The sequence below is a fragment of the Ciona intestinalis genome, chromosome 12 (assembly GCF_000224145.3).
Source record: "Ciona intestinalis chromosome 12, KH, whole genome shotgun sequence".
NCBI classification, from domain to species: Eukaryota; Metazoa; Chordata; class Ascidiacea; order Phlebobranchia; family Cionidae; genus Ciona; species Ciona intestinalis.
The window spans coordinates 1236966-1256539 of NC_020177.2; the positions used below are offsets into that span (position 1 = coordinate 1236966).

Consider the following 19574-nt stretch of genomic DNA (forward strand, 5'->3'; position numbering starts at 1 on the left):
TATGTTTCATCAGCTTAACATCACGACCTAGACTAAAATAGCGAAATCCATTTCCATTTCGTTTTATCACTTAACAACTTTATTGTGCAATGCGTGCAGTGACGGCGACAACTGACTGTGACTGAAGTTTTCAAGGGCAACCAAATACTATATGCTGAGGTACAGCGCCCTCTGCCAAACAAATTGGTGACGTGAAGACACACCCCCAAAATTCTTCAGTACGTTTTCACGTTTTTCTAGTGAAAACTTTTATACAAATTTTTAATTTAAAATTTCATATGTTACCGTATGCTTGATTCTGTATTATGTAACATAAATTCGATATAGATGTTTAGGCGTGTTTCGGCAAAGAATTTTAAAGAATTTGGCAAAATATTTTATTGTCGGCACTATAGTTTGTATATTTAGATAATACTATAACATAGCCATAGGCAACTTTTAAATTAGGTTACTTAACAGCCGAAAATACAGCAAACGAAAATAGGCCGTCGCTAGGTGGTGATATTGAAGCGCAATCTTTAAAGCAGTGAGTTGGGCCAGTGTCCGTAAATAAACATGCTTATACACGCAGACTCTTGGTTTGGATAACCAAAGCATCTCAGCACGTCAAGTATTCAATCGCTAAATTTAGATTTTTCACATTTAGGATTTTTATACTTTGATTTGTATTATGCATACGCGAAAATTTACAATTATTCGGTACAATAACTAACGAAAGCGGAATGTTTTACAAATAATTACACTAGAAACTTTAAAAATCCCATGAACTTCGAATGGTGTTTTGAAACTTTAGAACATACATAAAAATCTAATACTTGTATAATACGGTGAAAGTGGGAATTTCGGGAACTTTTAACACATTGGTAATAAATATAAATTGTTCTATTAATTAAAGGCAAAACACGAGTCAAACACTGCTTAAATAACGATAAACATTATATCTTACAGATTAGAACTAACACATACAGTAAATTAAAAAGAATTAATAGATAATACGAGACGCGTGTGCCACCACGTATGCAAGATAACCTATGCCACACACGAAGGCACACAGCGAAACTGTTATTTCACGTTTTATCTGCCGGTAACCTGGGCTAGTGTCGTTCATATTGTTTTTTAGGATTTCGCCTTTTTTATTTTTGTGTGGGAAATCGTCGTCTGGTATTTGGCAGCCGAGAAACTTGCAAAGTTTGGGCCAACCCTCCGAACACTTGTACACTAACAGTTTGTCTTTTGGTGCAACCTATATCAAAAAATCAAGAATGAATGTAACTTACTTATTCTTATATGGCGGGCAACGATATGGTCGATATACCACGAGTGTTTCATACACTTCGTGTCTGTCTACGAGTTACACTGTATGTAACTTTTTGGATGATTATTTTTTTTTTTCGTGTATATATTTTCATTTGCTTTAGCCCTAATTTACAAGACCATAGTTTAACATACAATCTGTTAAGTTGTACATACATACCTGTAAGACTCTTGCGTTGTGATTTCTGTATGCTATTCTTAAGGCTTGGTTGTTTGGAACGTAGGTCTCCCAAGGTGAGATAGGAACCGAACCGAAGGCGATACGAACTGTTCAATTAAACATTTATTAAATATTGGGGCTTATGTTAAATTATAGGGTGGGTTGGGGAAGGCGGGACACCTTTAGCACAGGCAATCTAAATGTTCTGATCTAAACAATTAATAACGGTCTATATGGGAGTCGCGAGGACTAACATTTATTTAGTCCCAAGTAAATAGGTTTTTATTTAGTAGAAGTCTAGAAAAGTGGGGGAAGATGGGATATGCTTTCATTTTCTTTACTCGTCCCATTTGGCAGTACAAATTAATATTTTCAGAATTTAATAACCATAGCTTCACGACTCTAAAACAGCGTTGTTTTTGTTCAAACAAGATTAGGAAATATTGGATATTATGTGTTGATAGTATCCCATCTTGCCCCACAGAATTTTAGATAGATAGCATGTTTATACGCTAACATACTTGCGTTGTTGAGAAATCGTTGTAGTTTAGAGCAGTGTGGTGACAGCCGGCTGATGGCGCTGTAGAGTCCACACGTTGACAACATTCGCATTTGTAGATTCATGCTTCCCAGCCATTCTTCTTCTGTATCTCGAACCATCAGTAAGATCTAGAAATATTACTTGTTTTAGTTGCGGTTATGAGTATAAGGCTTAGGGGCTAGAGGTCAAGGCCCGACGCTGCTGCTATCATTGCGGGAGTGTGTGTCATTGGAAAACACCCTTATAAAGGCAAACCCTTAGCTTGTAAGGTGACTCGACGCATGGCAGACGAAACATCGGTCCTTCAAGATTAAAATAAAAAAAAATACAAGACGATTTCTTTTTTTTTTCTTGCAAAATGCTTAGGTTTATTTGATTTTGGGCACAAGAAAATGCGCATGTTATAATATAGATATTAAATTTTGTATTTTAAGTGGTGCATCTTTTAGTTATACAAAGTTAATGTTATTATATGTCTTTGTATTAATGCATTCTATAATTTGTTTATGTGTACATATGATATAACATAAAATCTATTTTTACAAAATATAAGTTATATTTATCTCTTTGAATACATTAATACCGAAAACAGGGAAGAGAAGGAAATTAACGAAGCCGTTAAAACAAGTTATATGGGGAAAAACTTGAGTAAAAGTGTTAAATAAAACAGTGGCTTCTAAACCCACAATAAAGTATAAATAACTTTCAAATTAAGATAACCTATGACGTTAACGCGCCTAAAAATCACAATGGCCAAACTAGGGGTTGATATTTCAAAACTTTAAGATTTGACATTAGTCATGAAATCGTTCTTCATGTCACGGGCGTCAGTATTTGGGTGGTTCTAATTTTTTAAGGGAAGTCACGACTAAAAACACATTCAAAATCAGTTACTTATATTGTTGCTTATTCTGTTGATGGATTACTATAACGAAATATTTAACTTCCGCGAAAACCGAGTGTCCTTTTAATGTAATAGTATATATATATAATACTGTTGGGAAAGATAAAAACCGTTGGCACATAATCTTGTTTTTAACAATTAACAACGCTCTTTCAATGTCATAATACTTCGGTAATAATTCGGTAAATATTCTTTGTTTACTGTACTAAACGGGACGATAAAATAAAATAAAAACATGAACCATCTTGCCCCGACTTCCACGTATTACTATATAGTAGGGTGGGGGAATATGGAAGACCTTTTCATTCTACTTTCTCGTGCCATTTGGCAGTAAACAAAGAACATTCAAAGAATTATAAAACCGTATCCTCACGACTCCCATAATCATCGGTAATTATTTAAAACACGATCAGGATATTTGAATATTAGGTGCCAGAGGTGTCCCGTTTTACCATACAGTACTATATTAGGAATTAAAGCGCAAAGGCCTTTGCTCGACCTTTGTCCTTTTATTGTACATTTAAAAATGACACAGCACACGCGGGAAATTCCAAGAGAAAAATCGGGAATGGTCGTGGTATAATTTACGCATGCAGTATTACATATTCCCTGAATTAAATATTAATATAGAAAATGAACTCGGCACCTTTTGCATATAGTCATTGTTACCAGAATGTAAAAGACAGGACGTTGGAATGTAAAAGACAGGACACGCTGGGCAATGTGGTAGGGTGGGAGAAGACGGGACACCTTTATCACATAGTATCCAAAAATAGGACGATGAAATATACGAAAAGGTGTCTTATCTTCCCCCACCCTACTATATGTATGAATTTATGAGACAATATAGTTATTTAAAACAAGACGACTAATAGTCATGTTGTTGTTATAACTCGACAGTGCTGAGCATAAGATGTATAAAAATTACGATCATATATAAAGCCACAAATATATTACCATTTATTACTTCATATACAAAATATATATATACCTTTGCGTCCGGAAAAGCTTTATGCATCTCTTCCCAATAGTGGCATGCTGGGACGTCACATGTGGCATCTATGTCTTTGTACATCTCTCGAAAATCGTCAGCCGTTCCCCCAACGGTCATAATTTTTGTCCATTGGTCGTGCAGATGTTCAAAATTATTCTCGGCGTCGTAAACCTGATACCCCAGCATTGTCAATGCCTCTCGAATCGAGTTCGTGCCGGTTTTAGGCAGTCCAGCCAATATTATTTTCATTATTGTCTAAGTAGAAAACGACCTAAAAACATAATAAAATTTAAAGGTTTTTTTTAATTTTTTCTTGAGTGCATTAAAAGAAAGTTATAGATTGTTTAGTTATATATCGTATATCGTTTAGCAGAGAAGAAAAAGTAGTTTTAAGCTAAGTAATACAGACTGCACAGTTAGCATGATGCTTTGATTTGATAACAGACCAAGATAGTGCGTGAAACGCTTGCTTATCATATCACACATCTATATTTCCTAGAAAATCCACTTTGGTATAAAATGACTTCGCATAGAAAACATTTTGGGTTTAAAACTAGACTAATCAGATATATCATATGGCGAAACCAAACCGCTACCAGACAAACTGGAAAGTCACTACGTGCCAGAACGCATATAACTATTACTGCGCATTGCTGCAACCCATTTGAACTGTTGTTATCTGCATTCAGTGAATCATTTGTACGTCTGGCACGCAGCCAAGTTATAACGCACTGTTTACTGTTGTACTACGTTGAATCGCGCTTGGCACACAAAGTTACGGCAAAAACAAAATACCTCGAGCTCTGCAAAGCATATCGGTCTGCGCGTTAACTTTCGTGTTGGTTTAGCAGCAATGCCTGGAAGATTTATTCTTAAACCGAGATCTACTTTTAGGGGAGTTTCGCTTATAGCTGCCGAGATAGCGACCCATGCATGTATTTCGTGATAATAGCCCGACACGGCGCATCGAATCGTGATTCAGCTTCTCTGTGCCCTTGTTTCACACGAAACGGCTGCTATAAGTCACATGCGCACTGCCCTATAGACTATAATACATACATCTTCTAGCGTGCCAAGTCCCAGTTAGTTGCCTGAGCACATTAAGCGCCGCATACGCTGTACGAACCCACACACAGTAAACACACACCTACGCTAAACACACTTCCGAGAAATAAGCGGTAGGTAGGCACACAACGCTTATATGTATGGCCACCCAACAAGGGCAACTCGCTTGCCAGATCACAATTCCTAAAGGTCAACTTTCTAAACCAATGTGTTCACCGTCAACACTCAATTTCCCAGAAAGCAGCGCATTTGGCCATGGTCGCCCAAGAATTAACTTAGCCCCTTTACCTCGCCTGCGTTAATAAGGTCACCTTCTAACTCGACCTACTTAACGTGGGCTGCGTTCACTACTTTTCTGAGAATTGGCAAACGGAGATCAACTTTCGCACTTATCAGGATATTCCTGTTTGTAAACTTGGCTAAAATCACAGCTTGGTATGCCAGCGATTAACTATATTTCATCCTAAAATAACACAAAACTCTTGTTTGAGTAAACAATTTAATAAAAGACAATTGACATGTGACACGACGCAGTTGTAAACTAATGACCACATTTTTAATATTACTCCATAAAAGAAGTCCTTTTATATTAATAATTATTCATTGCAATCAAATGACTGTCTACTAATTGCAAATAGCAACTGGTCTGACTTTTGCCCTTTCATGCTGCTTACACAAACTACTATTTAAAAATGGCTGACTTAGAACTGCTGCTACGTCTGGTGAATCGACATGAATGCCAAAAGTCGGTCCGCTGGCTACGTTTTATGCCTTCCAAAATGATTCCATGAAATAGTATTCACCCGTACTGCGCTACGTTACATGAATCTAATGTCCGCGAATGGATTCTTATGCCGAACAGACCCGAGTTAGCCTCAGCGAAAATTAGTCAAAAGTTAAAGCAGCGTTTGACATCGACTTCCTCGAACTGCGTTACTCTGTCTGCTGCTGAACCCTGTACGTTTCACATCGGTTCAACCAACTTTGATTGAATCGAAGCGCAAAAACATGGGTGCGAGTGAAGGCACACTTTAAACTTGGAGAAAGGGATGTGTGTTTTAGTAATGCGCTTATTATAAAAACTTATAAGCAATAATACCCATCAGGAATTGCTTTATGAATTTTGAACCGGATACCAAATATGTCGCACTGCTCTGACCACAAACTGTCTCATACAACGTTCAGACATCCGGTTCGATACATTTGCATGTAAACTGACTTCGCAGACCGGTCAGTCGAGGTCGTTTAAATTACCATCTCGATCACTCTTGAGTCTAAACTGAGAGAAATTAATTGACGTCAGAATAAATGGCGGGAGAATTTCTGAAGCGCTTGTGCTAAGAACCGCATTAATTAAACCGCCGAGAGTCGAACCCGCATTTTTTCCAGGACTTACCACACCTTTACCAAGTAGACAGTAGAGCGATAACCACACCATGGTATGGAGTCACATATACATATCTACGTATGCGGGTAGTAGACTAACTTGCCAGTATTGCGTCAGCATACTAAACTGCATACTCTATGACGCACTTTAGCGTAGGTACATTGCATGCGTCCGACTTTAATTCAGACCACTGTAACATTTAAATGGTCTATAAATAACATTTAAATGAACTGTCACTTAGATAAAACGACTCCGTCTGTACATTGATAATCATGTTTTGCGGTTTCTTTTGTAAAACATTTGATGTAGTGGGGTGGGAAAGATGGGACACATTTAGCGCATAATATTCAATTAAGTATTCTGATTGTGTTTTAAACAATTAACAACGGCCTATGAGAGTCGTGAGGATATACGGTTATTTAATTCTTTGAATGTGCTTTGTTTACTACCAAATGGAACGAGAAAATAGAGTTAAAAGGTGTCCCATCCTCCCCCGCCCTTCTCTAATAATACCGTTATTTGCCACTTCAATAACGGTAGCAAAGATTTAAAATATTTTAAACAAAAAAAAACAGGATATAGCGACAAAACAGAAAACATGCTTTTTAAAACATGCTTTTAGTTAAAACATACCGATTTGGTTATTGAATATTTGTTTAAGTATTAAACAATACATGATTTAACAAATTATTTTCGCAGTTTAGAAAGCTGGTGTTTTAAACTTACGTTGGCTACATAGCATAGTAGTGTGGGGCAAGTCGAAATACTGTAAGCACCTAAATCCGATATTTTGTGTTTTAACAATTAACAATGCTATTATAGAGTCGTAGGCCTATGGTTACACAAATCCGTCAATATTCTCTGTTTGCAACCAAATAAGTAAATTAAAGATATGGAAGTTCCATCTTACCCCACCCATTTTGTAACTTTAAATGTAAAACGTTATACGTACCACCAAAATTATTTAATTTACGAATCTAACTTGTTTATTGTTTTGTGGCGGGGCAACGGCAGTCGTTATAACACGGTTGTCCTGTTCCATGCTTATATCAGGCCCGCTTTCGAGTTATCACGTATGTAACTTTGTGGGTGATTGTTTTTGCTTGAAATACCTACGTCGCAGTTGAGCAAGCACGAAATTTTAGAAAACATGAAACTAGTTTACTGCTTGATATTGCTTAATTATTGATTAAAATTTAAACTAAGTTATCTTATACGATAACCTAAGTGCATTTAGAACACGCGAAAAAAATCTTTTGTACTCCAATAATATTGTAAAGCTACCTATGTTGATACTACTTCGTTTTGCCTGAAAAAAAAAAAAAACTTAAAAAAAACATTTGTAATAACTTGCCTTAGATTAAACGCTCTATGGCAGGGTGGGGAAGACGGGACACCTTTAGCACATATAATATCCAAATATGCTAATTGCACTTTAAACAATAACAACGGTCTATGAGAAATCGTGAGAATATGGTTTTATAATTCTTTAAATCTTCTTTGTTTACTACCAAATGGGGCAAAAAATAGTATGAATAGATTAATAGTCCCGTCTTTCCCCACTCTACTACATATACTTTATTATAAATAAACTATATAACTTCTTTAATTTGAATAAACATTTTTTAATTCTAATGAACGTTAATCAACCTATTGAAAAATAAAGCAAAATATCCTTAGACTTACAAATACAGAGTCGAACCTCCAGCCACCTGTCAAATGAAAACGTATCGGAAATGAACGTTGCGCGTCTTCCTGTGACATCATAATAACTCAATGGAAACTGGGTGCAAGGCAAACAGATAACAGAACCACACCGCATGTTAAATAACGGAAGACCTTACTTGACCTCTTGTTTTGTTTGTTTAAACGTCGGTGCACTTTTAATAGTTTTGTACGCTTTTTGTCGATTTGTCGCTGTATTCTACCTTTTCGTTTTAAATATTTTTTAACCTTCGCTACCGCGTAATCGAAGAGACGAATAAAAAAGTTTGAATATTGTGATTTTTCTCCTTTAATGTTTTTGGATGATTATTTTTTGTTGGAATTTTCACAAACGGTTTCCAGGCTATTTTTCATTGGAGAATACAAAACTCCCTTTTGGCGAACTTAAAAAAGATATATAGTGCGGTGGGGAAAGATGGAACACCTTTAGCACAAAATATCTAATTGTCCTGGTCGTGTTTTAAACAATTAACAACGGTCTATGGTAGTCGCGAGGACAAGGTTGTATTATTCCTTAAATTTCTTTGTTTACTACCAAAATGTACGGGGAAATAGAATGAAAAGGTGTCCCATCTTCCCCCACCCTACCATATAGTAGGTTCGGAAAATCTATGTTTACATCCATCGTTCCATTGGTGTAGTAAACAAGTATATTTACAGAAATATATGTAACCCTATCCCCACGATTCTAAAAAAATGAGTTATAAATTGTTTATTAAAATGTGATTGGGAAATAAGGGATATTATTTTCCAACGATATCCATCTTACCCCACAGTCCTATATATAGCAAGTAATTCCTTAAATAAAATTGTCCTAAGATGGAAAATAACTTCTATGTCTGCAATGCTTAACTGCAAAAGTTTTCATTTAATATTACTGACATAACGCAGTTCTAAGAACTGGTGTTTCTGGTTCTTCTTTTGGATTAAAGTAGATGCACCAATCCCTATGCCACAGTCCCGGATTAAAAATGGGCTCGTCCGGGATTTGAACCCGGGACCTCTCGCACCCAAAGCGAGAATCATACCCCTAGACCAACGAGCCGACATTTATCGGCGCTTCGGATATGATGGTCGTGTTTAAATATAGTGCGACTGCAATTTAACCAATTTATTTCTAATGTTGTAAAAATTGCCAGCAATAAAGAAAAAATACCCACACAGTTACATATGTGTTACCTTGTAAGCGGACACGAGATGTAGAAAATAAAACAACACCCATGTTATAACGATTGTCGTTGCCACGTCACGGTATGCTAAAATTCATTCATTCATTCATTCATTCATTCATTCATTCATTCATTCATTCATTCATTCATTCATTCATTCATTCATTCATTCATTCATTCATTCTATATAATAGATTGAATTTATTTGAATAGTTTTAAGCTTACTACCCGTTCGTTTCGTTTTACATTTCGATTTTTAACGTAGCCAACCCAGCAGCACAACCTAGCGGACGGTCTAAAACGTTTTGATAAAACCAGGGATGGGGCTAACGCGAACGTTGCTGTTCAGTTACGAACGTAGGACAATTTTATCCGTTAGATTATAGGTATACAATTTAAAGGAAAAACATATCAATACACAGGCTTATAAAAACAGAACACCCATTGTTACAACGACTGTCTTTGACCGCCACGTTAAGTTAAATAAGTTTCATTTATTCAATCAAATATTTCCTTAACAAAGTTTGCCAATGAACCCAAACACATGATTGTTGTCACATTTAGCAGCTAACAACTGGTCTCTTACATTGTATTCATATATACAGTAGGGTAGGGAAAGATGAAACACCCTTTTAATCTAATTTCTCGTTTTACTTGGTAGTAAACAAAGAACATTTAAAGCATTACAAAACCGTATCTTCACGACTCCCATAGACCGTTGTTAATTGTTTAAAACACGATATTGGAATATTTGAATATTATGTGCTAAAGGTATACACAAACTTACCCAAAGGTATAATATATGTTGAATTCTTTCGTAGTGTTGGTCATATAGACTCTGATTTTACTTTACTAATGATTTATAGATTACCAAGTTGGTCCTATATTACGACTGTTTAGCGTACGTTGAGAGGTTAGTTTGCCAAGCAATAAAGTTAAATTTAACGTCGATCAAACATAGGTCGTTTGCATGTTAATAAGCCAAGCGTTATGGTCGGTTTTGAGCTCATAAATTCTCTGCACGGCATTGGGTTTACTGTACAGGACGTTGAGGGAATATAGGACATGCATTTATCATATAGAAACTATTCTCAGAAAAATACCGTGTATATTCCCGGAGTTTATTACCTCTTTAAAAATGTAAGCAATTTGGTCAGGGTAGGCTATATACTGTGGGGTAAGATGGGATACTGTTAGCACATAATATCCCATATTTTCAAACCGTGTTTTTCAACAATTAACAACGCTTTTAGGAACTGTGACAATACAGTCATTTAAAAAAAAGATAAAAGTGAATAACAACGTATACCATCTTATCCCAACCTAAAACATAAATTGTGATTTATCTCTCTGAGTATGACAGTAAAGACGAAATGCTATGAAATAACAAAGAGAGGGGAATAAGCAGCATAACGAAAGTCGTTAAAACACGCAAAGAGTAAAAACTGCCCGAGTAAAAGTATCAGAAAAAAGCGTGACCGCTAAACCCATAATATAGTATTTTATTGTTGGTAAAAGCTAGGGTAGCAATTTCAGGAATTGTTTAATTTTATAGCAGCATGAAAAGATTGAGTATCTATAATCGTTTATGAAAAAATATGCAGTAAGGTGGGCTAAGATGGAATAATTTGAATGTTCTTTGTTTAGTTACGTAAGCGAACAAGAAAACGGAACAAAAAGGTATCCCATCTCCCCCCCACCCTGCTATATGTAGATTGCGCGCTTATGATATGTTATAGTCGTCGGCGCGTGTATTTTATGCCAAGACTTCGTAGGCTAGACGACTATATTTAACCGCAGTTTTATTCATATCACTAAAATAGCGGGCATGAGACTTTTCCAATTTCCATTTACGTTCAAGAGCAAACTCTCAATCAGATAACACTTTGTGGTCCAAGAGTGAGCGCTCAAATTTCCACGTACTCGAACACCACACAAGAGCTTTATATACGACGGTACAGTCAGTTTAACAGGCTGGTAGTTTAAAAGCGATTTCAGCTTCGCAAAGGCAGTGAATCGAAACGACTGCTATAGCGAATAGCAGAACGCTATTAGCATTGTGTTAGCGGCTGCTGGTTGTAAAATTTAACAGCGTATTTGTGCGGAAATTGCATGTAATAGCAAGTAATCGATGCACAGCATATGGCGCTTGTTTTGTTTCTAGCGTGTACTGCTGTACTGCATTCGATTTTTGGAAAATAATCGATTGATTATAGTGTGCTGATAACACAAGAAAACAACTTGAACGAAATTCTGAAAGTTAAAATACACCGTAGATTTGGGATGCGAGTAGAACTGTAGTCAGAAAGTATATTAAGTGCTGATGAATCCACAGTAGAGCTAGTAAAGTAGACTCGACAGTGTGGTCTGCAGACATATAGCCGCTACTACATATGACAAAGGCGTCTGTTTGCAAATACAGAAGCAATAACAAGTATATTTGCTTTCATTTCAGCCAGGTAGACAAGACGTCTCATTTGTCGATTAAACCGCATCAAAAAGAGTAATAAACTGGGTGTAAAATAAACATTATATATGATTAATAGTCGCTGACAAACAACTATTCCATATTAGCAAGCATTTTCAATGTGCATTTGGACTTAATAGAGCTATATAGGATTTAAAGCGTTGTACCTTTGAAAACAAATATAGTAACCTTATACTTTCATATGACCATGTCATTTTGTGTATGACTGTATGGTGTACTGTGGGACGTCTGTTTTACTATAACAACATAGCGAAAGTTGATTTAACGTGACCTACTGTCACGTTTAAATTTAACATATACGTGTTTGACAGACCGTACTGCTCTAGCCAGATCTCTGTTCCAGTCAAATTACGTTGTATTAGATTAGCAGCCGTTTCAAAACAACAAATGCATGCCACATCCTATACTGGTTAGACTGTACTTAACCTAATTGGAATTTCGATTGGCACCGATCGATGTAGCGATAGATTGCTAATGCGTGGCTATAACGTAGTCGATATTGTATTTCAAGGTAACTGGACAGCTTTCAAATACATATGGATTTGAAACTAAGGTAGTTTTGTTAGCTCTTTAAATAGAACACGAAAGAGAAGCAGTATTTTTAGCAACGTGAATTTCTTTAGTCCGTTGTCGTGCTAAAACTATCTTTAATGCGTAAAGTCAGTATCGAAAAGCAGTACAGCGCTTTTACATTACCAGTATAGTGGTTCTTGATTATTTTTACGCTTGGCCGCGTTTTAACAGCCATTGTGTTAAATCGGAAATGACGTAGCATGACGGTGGGAATTTGTGCCAGTTCTGGTAAGGCTGGCACCATATGTGATGTACTCAAGGTGTTTTATGTTTGCTTAACTACGCCAACATTCGATATATTTGTATAGCTTTGCCAGGTATGTCAGTGAGCTAGGTCTGTAGTGGTTAGCCAAGATGAAACTTTTGTTACAAATTGGCTTACTTTGGATACTTCAAATTGAAACTACAATCGCTAACAGTGGACATCATGCTGCAGAACCCAATTTTAAAGTGGTAGCGAATGACTTTCGCAACACGCAGAAGGAAAGAACATGCATGCTGGCGAACTTGGACCTAGAAGTGGAGCTTAAATACAAGTGAGTATCATATGTTTATGGATGGTCAAGTAGGAGCCAATTTCGGCCAAAATATTAGATCTCCCGGCGAGCTATGCCATAGAAAAAAGTCTTTTAGATTAGGACAATTGAAGTTTGAGGTAACACGTCAACTCTGGCATCTATCAAAGGTCTCCTAGCGTGCCCGACCGTGAGACCTGTCACCTGACTCATAACGGATTTGCTATTATGGCAATGATATAGAATAGAATCATAGTCCAAAATACAGGCCTTATAATTTTTAAATCGCTTCGTCGGAATGCCTGAGTAAAGGCATAGTAAGGCTATAGTTTAGGGTACAATAGACCACTTTATTTCCTTTTGTGTGTTTTGGCGGGCAAACAACGACCATTAAGGGAACACGGCACGCGGCTAAATAAGTGTGCACACTTGCGCTTCCTAAATTAAGTCAATTTATAGATAAGGCTTAGATAAGCGTCCGAATATAGGTGGCTTCATCAAAAACGATAAATTTGTGTACATATTATGTTTATTAAAGCATATACGTAGAAGCATCGAAGCCAAATGTTGTAATGAGATGTTTTTTTGTCCGTTAAGTGCAGCGACCACGCTTATTTTCTTTCTACTAAATGTAAATATGTTTTTAACTGTAAGCGTGTTTTAATAACTGTTGTTTTATCGATATATTCTGTCTTTTCGTTTAAAATATTTTTAAATCTTCGCTTGAGTAATCGAAAAGCACATTATATCCAAATATCCTGATCGTGTTTTAAACAATTAACAGCAGTCTATGAGAGTCGTAAGTCTTTTTTGTTTGCTATCAAATGGAAAAGAAAGTACAATGAATACGTATCCCATCTTTTCCCACCCTACTATATGTAAAATAAAAAGTAAGCAGATTCGAACAAATGTATGTTATACGCGTTCAATGAGGCTGTAACGCTATACTGTAAGCATAGCTATTACAATGCTCCATATGTAATATTAATGTCTGCATTGTTGTACAACTCACAAAATTTGTGCAAAGACAAATAACGAATAAATTATTTAAAACTTTTGAACAGCGGAGATGCGACGTATACTTAACAGACAGCACTGCCTATATAAATATATACATATAGTACTGCGGGGTACGATGGGATACCGTTATCAGTGGCACATAGCCACATAATATCCCATATTTCTTGATCGTGTTTAGAACAATTAACGTTGTTTTAGAGTTGCGGGTCTAAACGGTTAACAGGTTATATGATTCCGAAAGATTTATTTCTTTGATATTAAATGGGACGATAAAAGACAAATAAACATGTTTCATCTTACCCCACCCACCAATAATTTGATTTTGGCATATTTTCTCCATAACAGTGTAAACGAGAATAGAATAAAATGTCCGGGCTTTTTACCTTATCATTATGATAAGCTCTTTTCCTCGGGCAGTTTACATAAATAAGTTATTCGTAACTACATTTCGCACGAGTATTTTGTGGTTGATTTGGTCATCTCTAATAAAAATGGTAGAAAACGAAGTTTTAGGAAATTTAAAGCGAAAAAAGAGGATAACTAGGATTTTGGCCAGATGAGTTCTTGGTCAAGACACTTAGCAGCAAAATCTGATGATGCCTTGTCTTATGGAAGACGAGACATCGGTTCTTTAAGATTACAAAACACAGAAAATTAAAAAAGAAATCATAAAAAAATTAGTTTTATGTCAAGTCTCAAGTGTTTAAGGTTGGGGTAAGATGGTTCATAATTCCATTCTCTCTTATCGACCCATTTGGTACAGTAAAGAACGAATATTTACAGAATTAAATAACCGCGTTCGCATAACTCCATGATAGCTCTTTTGTTGTTGCGCAATTATTTTTGATGCATTTTTATAACATGGTTGTATTTTCAGAGTTGGCGACACAGCGCACTCTAGCAGTATTTTGTTACCACATACAGCTACCACTAACGGGAGCTATTGCGACAAGGAGTTTACGTCTTTATTGTCCCTTTCATTCAACGGTATGGTTATTAGAATGACGTTTAGCCGCACACCAGAACAGCCGGGAAAAACTCAAAGAACTTACTGTGTCAGGTAAAAGAAATAAAAAAATATAGCTTTTATATACCATAATAGTTAGCGCGCTTGCTTTTAGCCCAGAAGTACGGATTCGAGGCTTGACGCTGCTACCATTATGGGCGTGTGTGTCCTTGAACATTACACTATCAGAAACATGGTATTTCCAAAAATCTAACTTCCAAGCACTATATGAATCACATCGCACGAAATAAACCCTTGAACGAAGCGTAACGGAGCGATTTTATTGGTTCTAAACAAGGACAGCTGCGTACCAGTTTGTATTTTATATCCTAGCCACGTGAAAAACTGCATGTTTTAACATATGGTTTATGTGGTAGCTCCATGGGTGTTAAGGTAATGAATCAGCTCTTGCTTAAACTCATATGTATAGTGGCGTGCCTCGCCGTTTTGGGTATTGCATTACCCGTGCATTGTACTGTGGCGTAAGGTAGGACACCTTTAGCACATAAATCCCATGCTTCCCGATCGTGTTTTAACATTTAACAGCGCATTTTTAGAGGCACGAGGATACATAGTTACACAATACATTTATTTTTTAATTACTATCAAATGAGACGTAAAAAAAGTTAAAAACACGTCTCATCTTACCCTAGCCTAATATAAAATGAAATAATAAATTTTGTTCACAGGTGCGCCGACGGAAACTGGTGGTTAAGTAGCATTTCTATAAACATCGACGATATTAACCGCTTGGCCCACGCTTTACCAAAAGTCCGTATTCAATCTGAAGCCACTTTGACCAAAACAATCATTGAAAATGCTGGGCAACTTACTATGGGCGTTCCAGTCACTAGGGCTTACGGCTGCCAGTCAAGAATGATAGTAACTACTATGCGGTCGACAAATTATACTCTGCTCAATCAAAATGCAACTGTGTCGACGGATTGGAGCGTTACAATGAAATTCCGTACGCTTCAAGTTCAACCGTTTTTGGTTACTGGGACCGGCTTTAATGACCCTCTATTATGCACGTAAGATGTTACTTTTTGTAGGTATTGTACATTTGAGTAAATGAATGTAAATTATTTATCCTCGCGTTGCGGGCAACGACAGTCGAACACGGGTGTTCTGTTTCATACGCCTCGTGTCGGCTTACGCATTACGAGTTACCACATGTGTATTCATCTTGCCCCGGGGCCAAGACTAATATACCAAAATGCAGCATGTTAGGTAATAAAATATACTGGGATGGGGGAAGACGAAATACCGCTGTATTCTATTTTCTCGTCCCATTTGGCAGTAAACAAATAACATTCAAAGAAATATAAAACCATACCCTTACGACTCCCATAGATCGTTTTTTAGTTTTTAAAACACGATTAGGATATTTTGATATTATGTGCTAAAAGTGTCTTGCCTCCCCACCCTACTATAACATTAATTTGCTTGTATAAGCTTACAGTAAACGAAAAGTTAAATCTTAAAACCACAACTAAATAAGCGACATATCCAATAATCTATTCATTACATTTTTTTATTTTTTAGAGACGTCTCTACGTTCCACATCGTTATAATCATTGTGCCCATTGTGTATTTCACCATCTTTGTTATTTATCATCGCGTTAAAGAAGTTTATGGCTGCCCACCGAAACCGAAACACAAGCAGGGCATGGAAAAACTGATGGAATCGTCGACCGTCTCACCAAATGTAAAAAGCTACACAGATAACAGCGGCGTGACTTCGGACAGCGGTGTTAAAGTTCGCATAACTTTTACGTCACCGGAAAACACGGAAAATTCGCTAGTGTGAGATTTTATTTATTAAGTGATTTTTTTATGAAAAGTCTGTTTAAGGCTTTAATCGTTGCAAGGTTATTGCGATAGTATAATCAGTTCCAGCGCTCAAGGCACGAAACGCACTTCTAATGTATATATTAGACTACTTTGTTAATTATAATGTGTTACTACACATCAGTGCTTTTGAATCATATTTTAAAGGCCAAAATATTTACCCGTTAAGTAGTAGCGAAGTTTTGGCGTCAAAATCTGTCTCTAGCCCAGAGGTTATGAATTCAAGGCTCGGTGCTGCTACCATTGTGGGCGTATGTGTCCTTGGGCAAGAAATTAAACGGCAATTGCTTTAACACAGTGGTCACTATTAGATTTTTGAGAAGCACTGCTAATAAACTATAGCTATATAGTCGCTATGATAGAGGTTACTACAAAACAACACATGGTTAAACACCTTAATGTACAATCATATACATTCAATTATACGCGTGGCAACTAAACGTATTATAGTGTACCCAAATACATTTTTTTCTTCTATAGAAGAAATACCAATTTTATAAAACTCTTTTCGATCGGAAAATATAAATTAAATATATAGTAGGACGGGGGAGATGCGACACCTTTAACACATAATATTTAAATATCCTGACCGTTTTTTAAACAATTAACAACGGTCTATGGAAGTGGTATTGATATACGGTTTTATAATTCTTTGGATGTTTCTTGTTTACTATCAAATACGACGAGAAAAAGAATGAAAAAGTGTCCCATCTTCCCCACCCTACTAAAGGGATATATTTTGGTACAGAACTGTTTATTTATTCCAATTGTGGTTGGTTGGGGTAAGATGGTTCATGTTTTTTTATTTTCTTTTATTATCCCGTTTGGTAATAAACAACTTAATATTTAAAAATTGTACACCGGTAGCCCCGCGACTTTATAAATAGGCGTTTTTGTTATTTGTTCGAAACACGATTAGTAAATATGCGATGGTATGTGTTCCATCTTACCCCACCGTACTATACTTTTTGTTTAGGTTCATTTAATAGAATCACCAATCTCGCTGCCATAAAACTAACTACGCCCGAAGATATATATCGCTTCATAGTTTAATTAGAAAATTTGCAATTCTTCAATTTTATAATCATGCACATTTAAAAATATTGTGTTATTTTTTGCAAAGTAATTTTTTTCTAAGAGTATTATTGTGTTTTACTGATCAACTTTATATGCTGATTCTATACGTTATGTAAATAAACATACTTGACAATCCTATAATGTTGTTTTATTATCGCATTCACGTATTTCCAGACAGACAGTGCTTGAAGCTCGTACGTTCTACATATAAGTAGGGTAGGAAAGACGGGACACCTTTAGCACATAAAATCCAAATATCCTGACCGTGTTTTAAACAATTAACAACGGTCTATGGGAGTCGTGAGAATACGGTTTTATGATTTTTTAGACGCTCTTTGTTTACTATCAATTAGAGCGTAAAAATTAAATAAACAGGTGTCCCATCTTGCCCCATCCTACTATATAGAATGTTTGGCAGGCGATATTTCTTGTCTATGTTAACATTGTCTATATAATATACAAATGTTATAGCGTGGGGTAATACGGGATATGTTTTCATCTCATCTCATTTGGTCGTAAAAAAACGACATTCAAAGAATTATAAAACCGTATCCTCCAACTTCCATATCCCGTTGTTAATTATTTTAAACACGGTCAGAATATTTAGATATTATGTGCTGGAAGTGTCCCATGTCGTCCCACAATAAAATACATAAACTATTAACATAGTAACCTTTACTTACCTGCGTTAAACAACAATGAGCTAAAAGGAAAATTGCATTCACTTTTTATTTCATTCTTTTTTTTTGAATTACAAATTGCAGTAAAAATGTTGAATTGTTTTTGCTTTGCTGTTTGTTTATGGAATTTAGGTTGATTTATCTACATACTATGCAGAATAAATGTAACTTGTTATAAACGTTGACGTAAAATAGGTTTATAGTAGGGGAGAGATGGGCCACCATTTTATCTATTTTCTCGTCCCATTTTGTAGTAAACAAAGACGTTCAAACAATGATAAAACCGTATCCTCACGACTCCCATAGACCGTTGGTAATTGTTTAAAACACGATCAGGATATTTGGAAATTACGTACCAAAGATGCGCCGTCTTCCCCCACCTTACTATATTAAAATATTGCCCAAAGTTATAAACGCGGCATAACTGGCCTTAGCAAAAATGAATGTATGTATTAGTTTCAGCAGAGTTTTGATGTATAAAACTTGCACTAGTAAAAAACCGCTGTAATCTCCTGCAACCTTGTAATAAAGCAAACTTTCATACTTATACGACTTGGTAATAAGACCATATATATATATATATATATGGTACACGGCCGAAAACGTCAACTATCTGTATATGCTATACATCTTTAAGCCACAAAAAAAACACAAAAGGAACAACATGAATAGTTTGGCGTTTAGAAGTAAAGTAATCGTTTACACGCAGCAAATGTGGAAAGGCGCGCTTTGCGAGTAATAATAATAATTACCCTCAAAACGCGAAGTAAGAACACAGGCATACTGTTATGACGTCACACGCAAAGTATAATGACGTCACAAACATAGATTTTGTTAATTAATAAAATCTTTTAAGGTGTTCTGCTTAAATTGCACAAACTAAATGTAAATATATGTTTTTAACTTGTTTTAACAACAGTTGTTTTGTCGCTATATCCTGCATTATTGTTTAAAATGCTTTTAAATCTTCGCTATCGTAATCGAAGAGACAAAGTAATTGTTACAGTATAATTACCTGCGCGTGGCCGGGAAACGACAGTCGTTATAACACAGATGTTCTGTTTCAAACACCTCGTGCCAGCTTACGAGTTACCGTGTGTAATTT

The 19574-nt window shown here is 36.1% G+C and overlaps 3 protein-coding genes and 1 non-coding gene across 5 annotated transcripts in view; 2 read left to right on the forward strand and 2 right to left on the reverse strand.

The window, feature by feature from the left end:
- Positions 1-19574, forward strand: part of LOC108949985 — a 436537-nt gene that overhangs the window by 382117 nt on the left and 34846 nt on the right. The window lies entirely within an intron of this gene.
- On the reverse strand, positions 649-18490 carry LOC100179181. Of its 2 annotated transcripts, none has more exons than XM_026837132.1 (5): positions 18473-18490; positions 3911-4184; positions 1996-2143; positions 1475-1581; positions 649-1243 (listed from the first exon to the last, which is right to left on the reverse strand). In XM_026837132.1, the coding sequence occupies exons 2-5, from the start codon at positions 4160-4162 to the stop codon at positions 983-985; spliced, it is 768 nt and encodes a 255-aa protein (XP_026692933.1). In that variant the 5' UTR covers positions 4163-4184; positions 18473-18490; the 3' UTR covers positions 649-982. The 2 variants fall into 2 exon arrangements, with proteins under 2 accessions (XP_026692933.1, XP_002126099.1); XM_002126063.5 differs by lacking the exon at positions 18473-18490 and adding an exon at positions 8052-8196.
- On the reverse strand, positions 9064-9135 carry trnap-ugg. Its single transcript has one exon. It is a non-coding gene; the product is annotated as a tRNA-Pro (tRNA).
- Positions 12261-17927, forward strand: LOC100180024. Its single transcript, XM_018814313.2, has 4 exons — positions 12261-12856; positions 14733-14915; positions 15551-15892; positions 16407-17927. Exons 1-4 carry the CDS (start codon positions 12675-12677, stop codon positions 16669-16671), a joined length of 972 nt encoding a protein of 323 aa, XP_018669858.2. The 5' UTR covers positions 12261-12674; the 3' UTR covers positions 16672-17927.

Coding starts and splice junctions, on each gene's coding strand:
- LOC100179181 (XM_026837132.1), bottom strand. CDS start 4,162: ATGAAAATAATATTGGCTGGACTGCCTAAAACCGGCACGAACTCGATT. Junction 2,144..3,910: donor AAGCTTTTCCGGACGCAAAG/GTATATATATAT, acceptor TAATATTTCTAG/ATCTTACTGATGGTTCGAGA. Junction 1,582..1,995: donor ACGATTTCTCAACAACGCAA/GTATGTTAGCGT, acceptor TTAATTGAACAG/TTCGTATCGCCTTCGGTTCG.
- LOC100180024 (XM_018814313.2), top strand. CDS start 12,675: ATGAAACTTTTGTTACAAATTGGCTTACTTTGGATACTTCAAATTGAA. Junction 14,916..15,550: donor CAAAGAACTTACTGTGTCAG/GTAAAAGAAATA, acceptor TTTTGTTCACAG/GTGCGCCGACGGAAACTGGT. Junction 15,893..16,406: donor AATGACCCTCTATTATGCAC/GTAAGATGTTAC, acceptor TTTATTTTTTAG/AGACGTCTCTACGTTCCACA.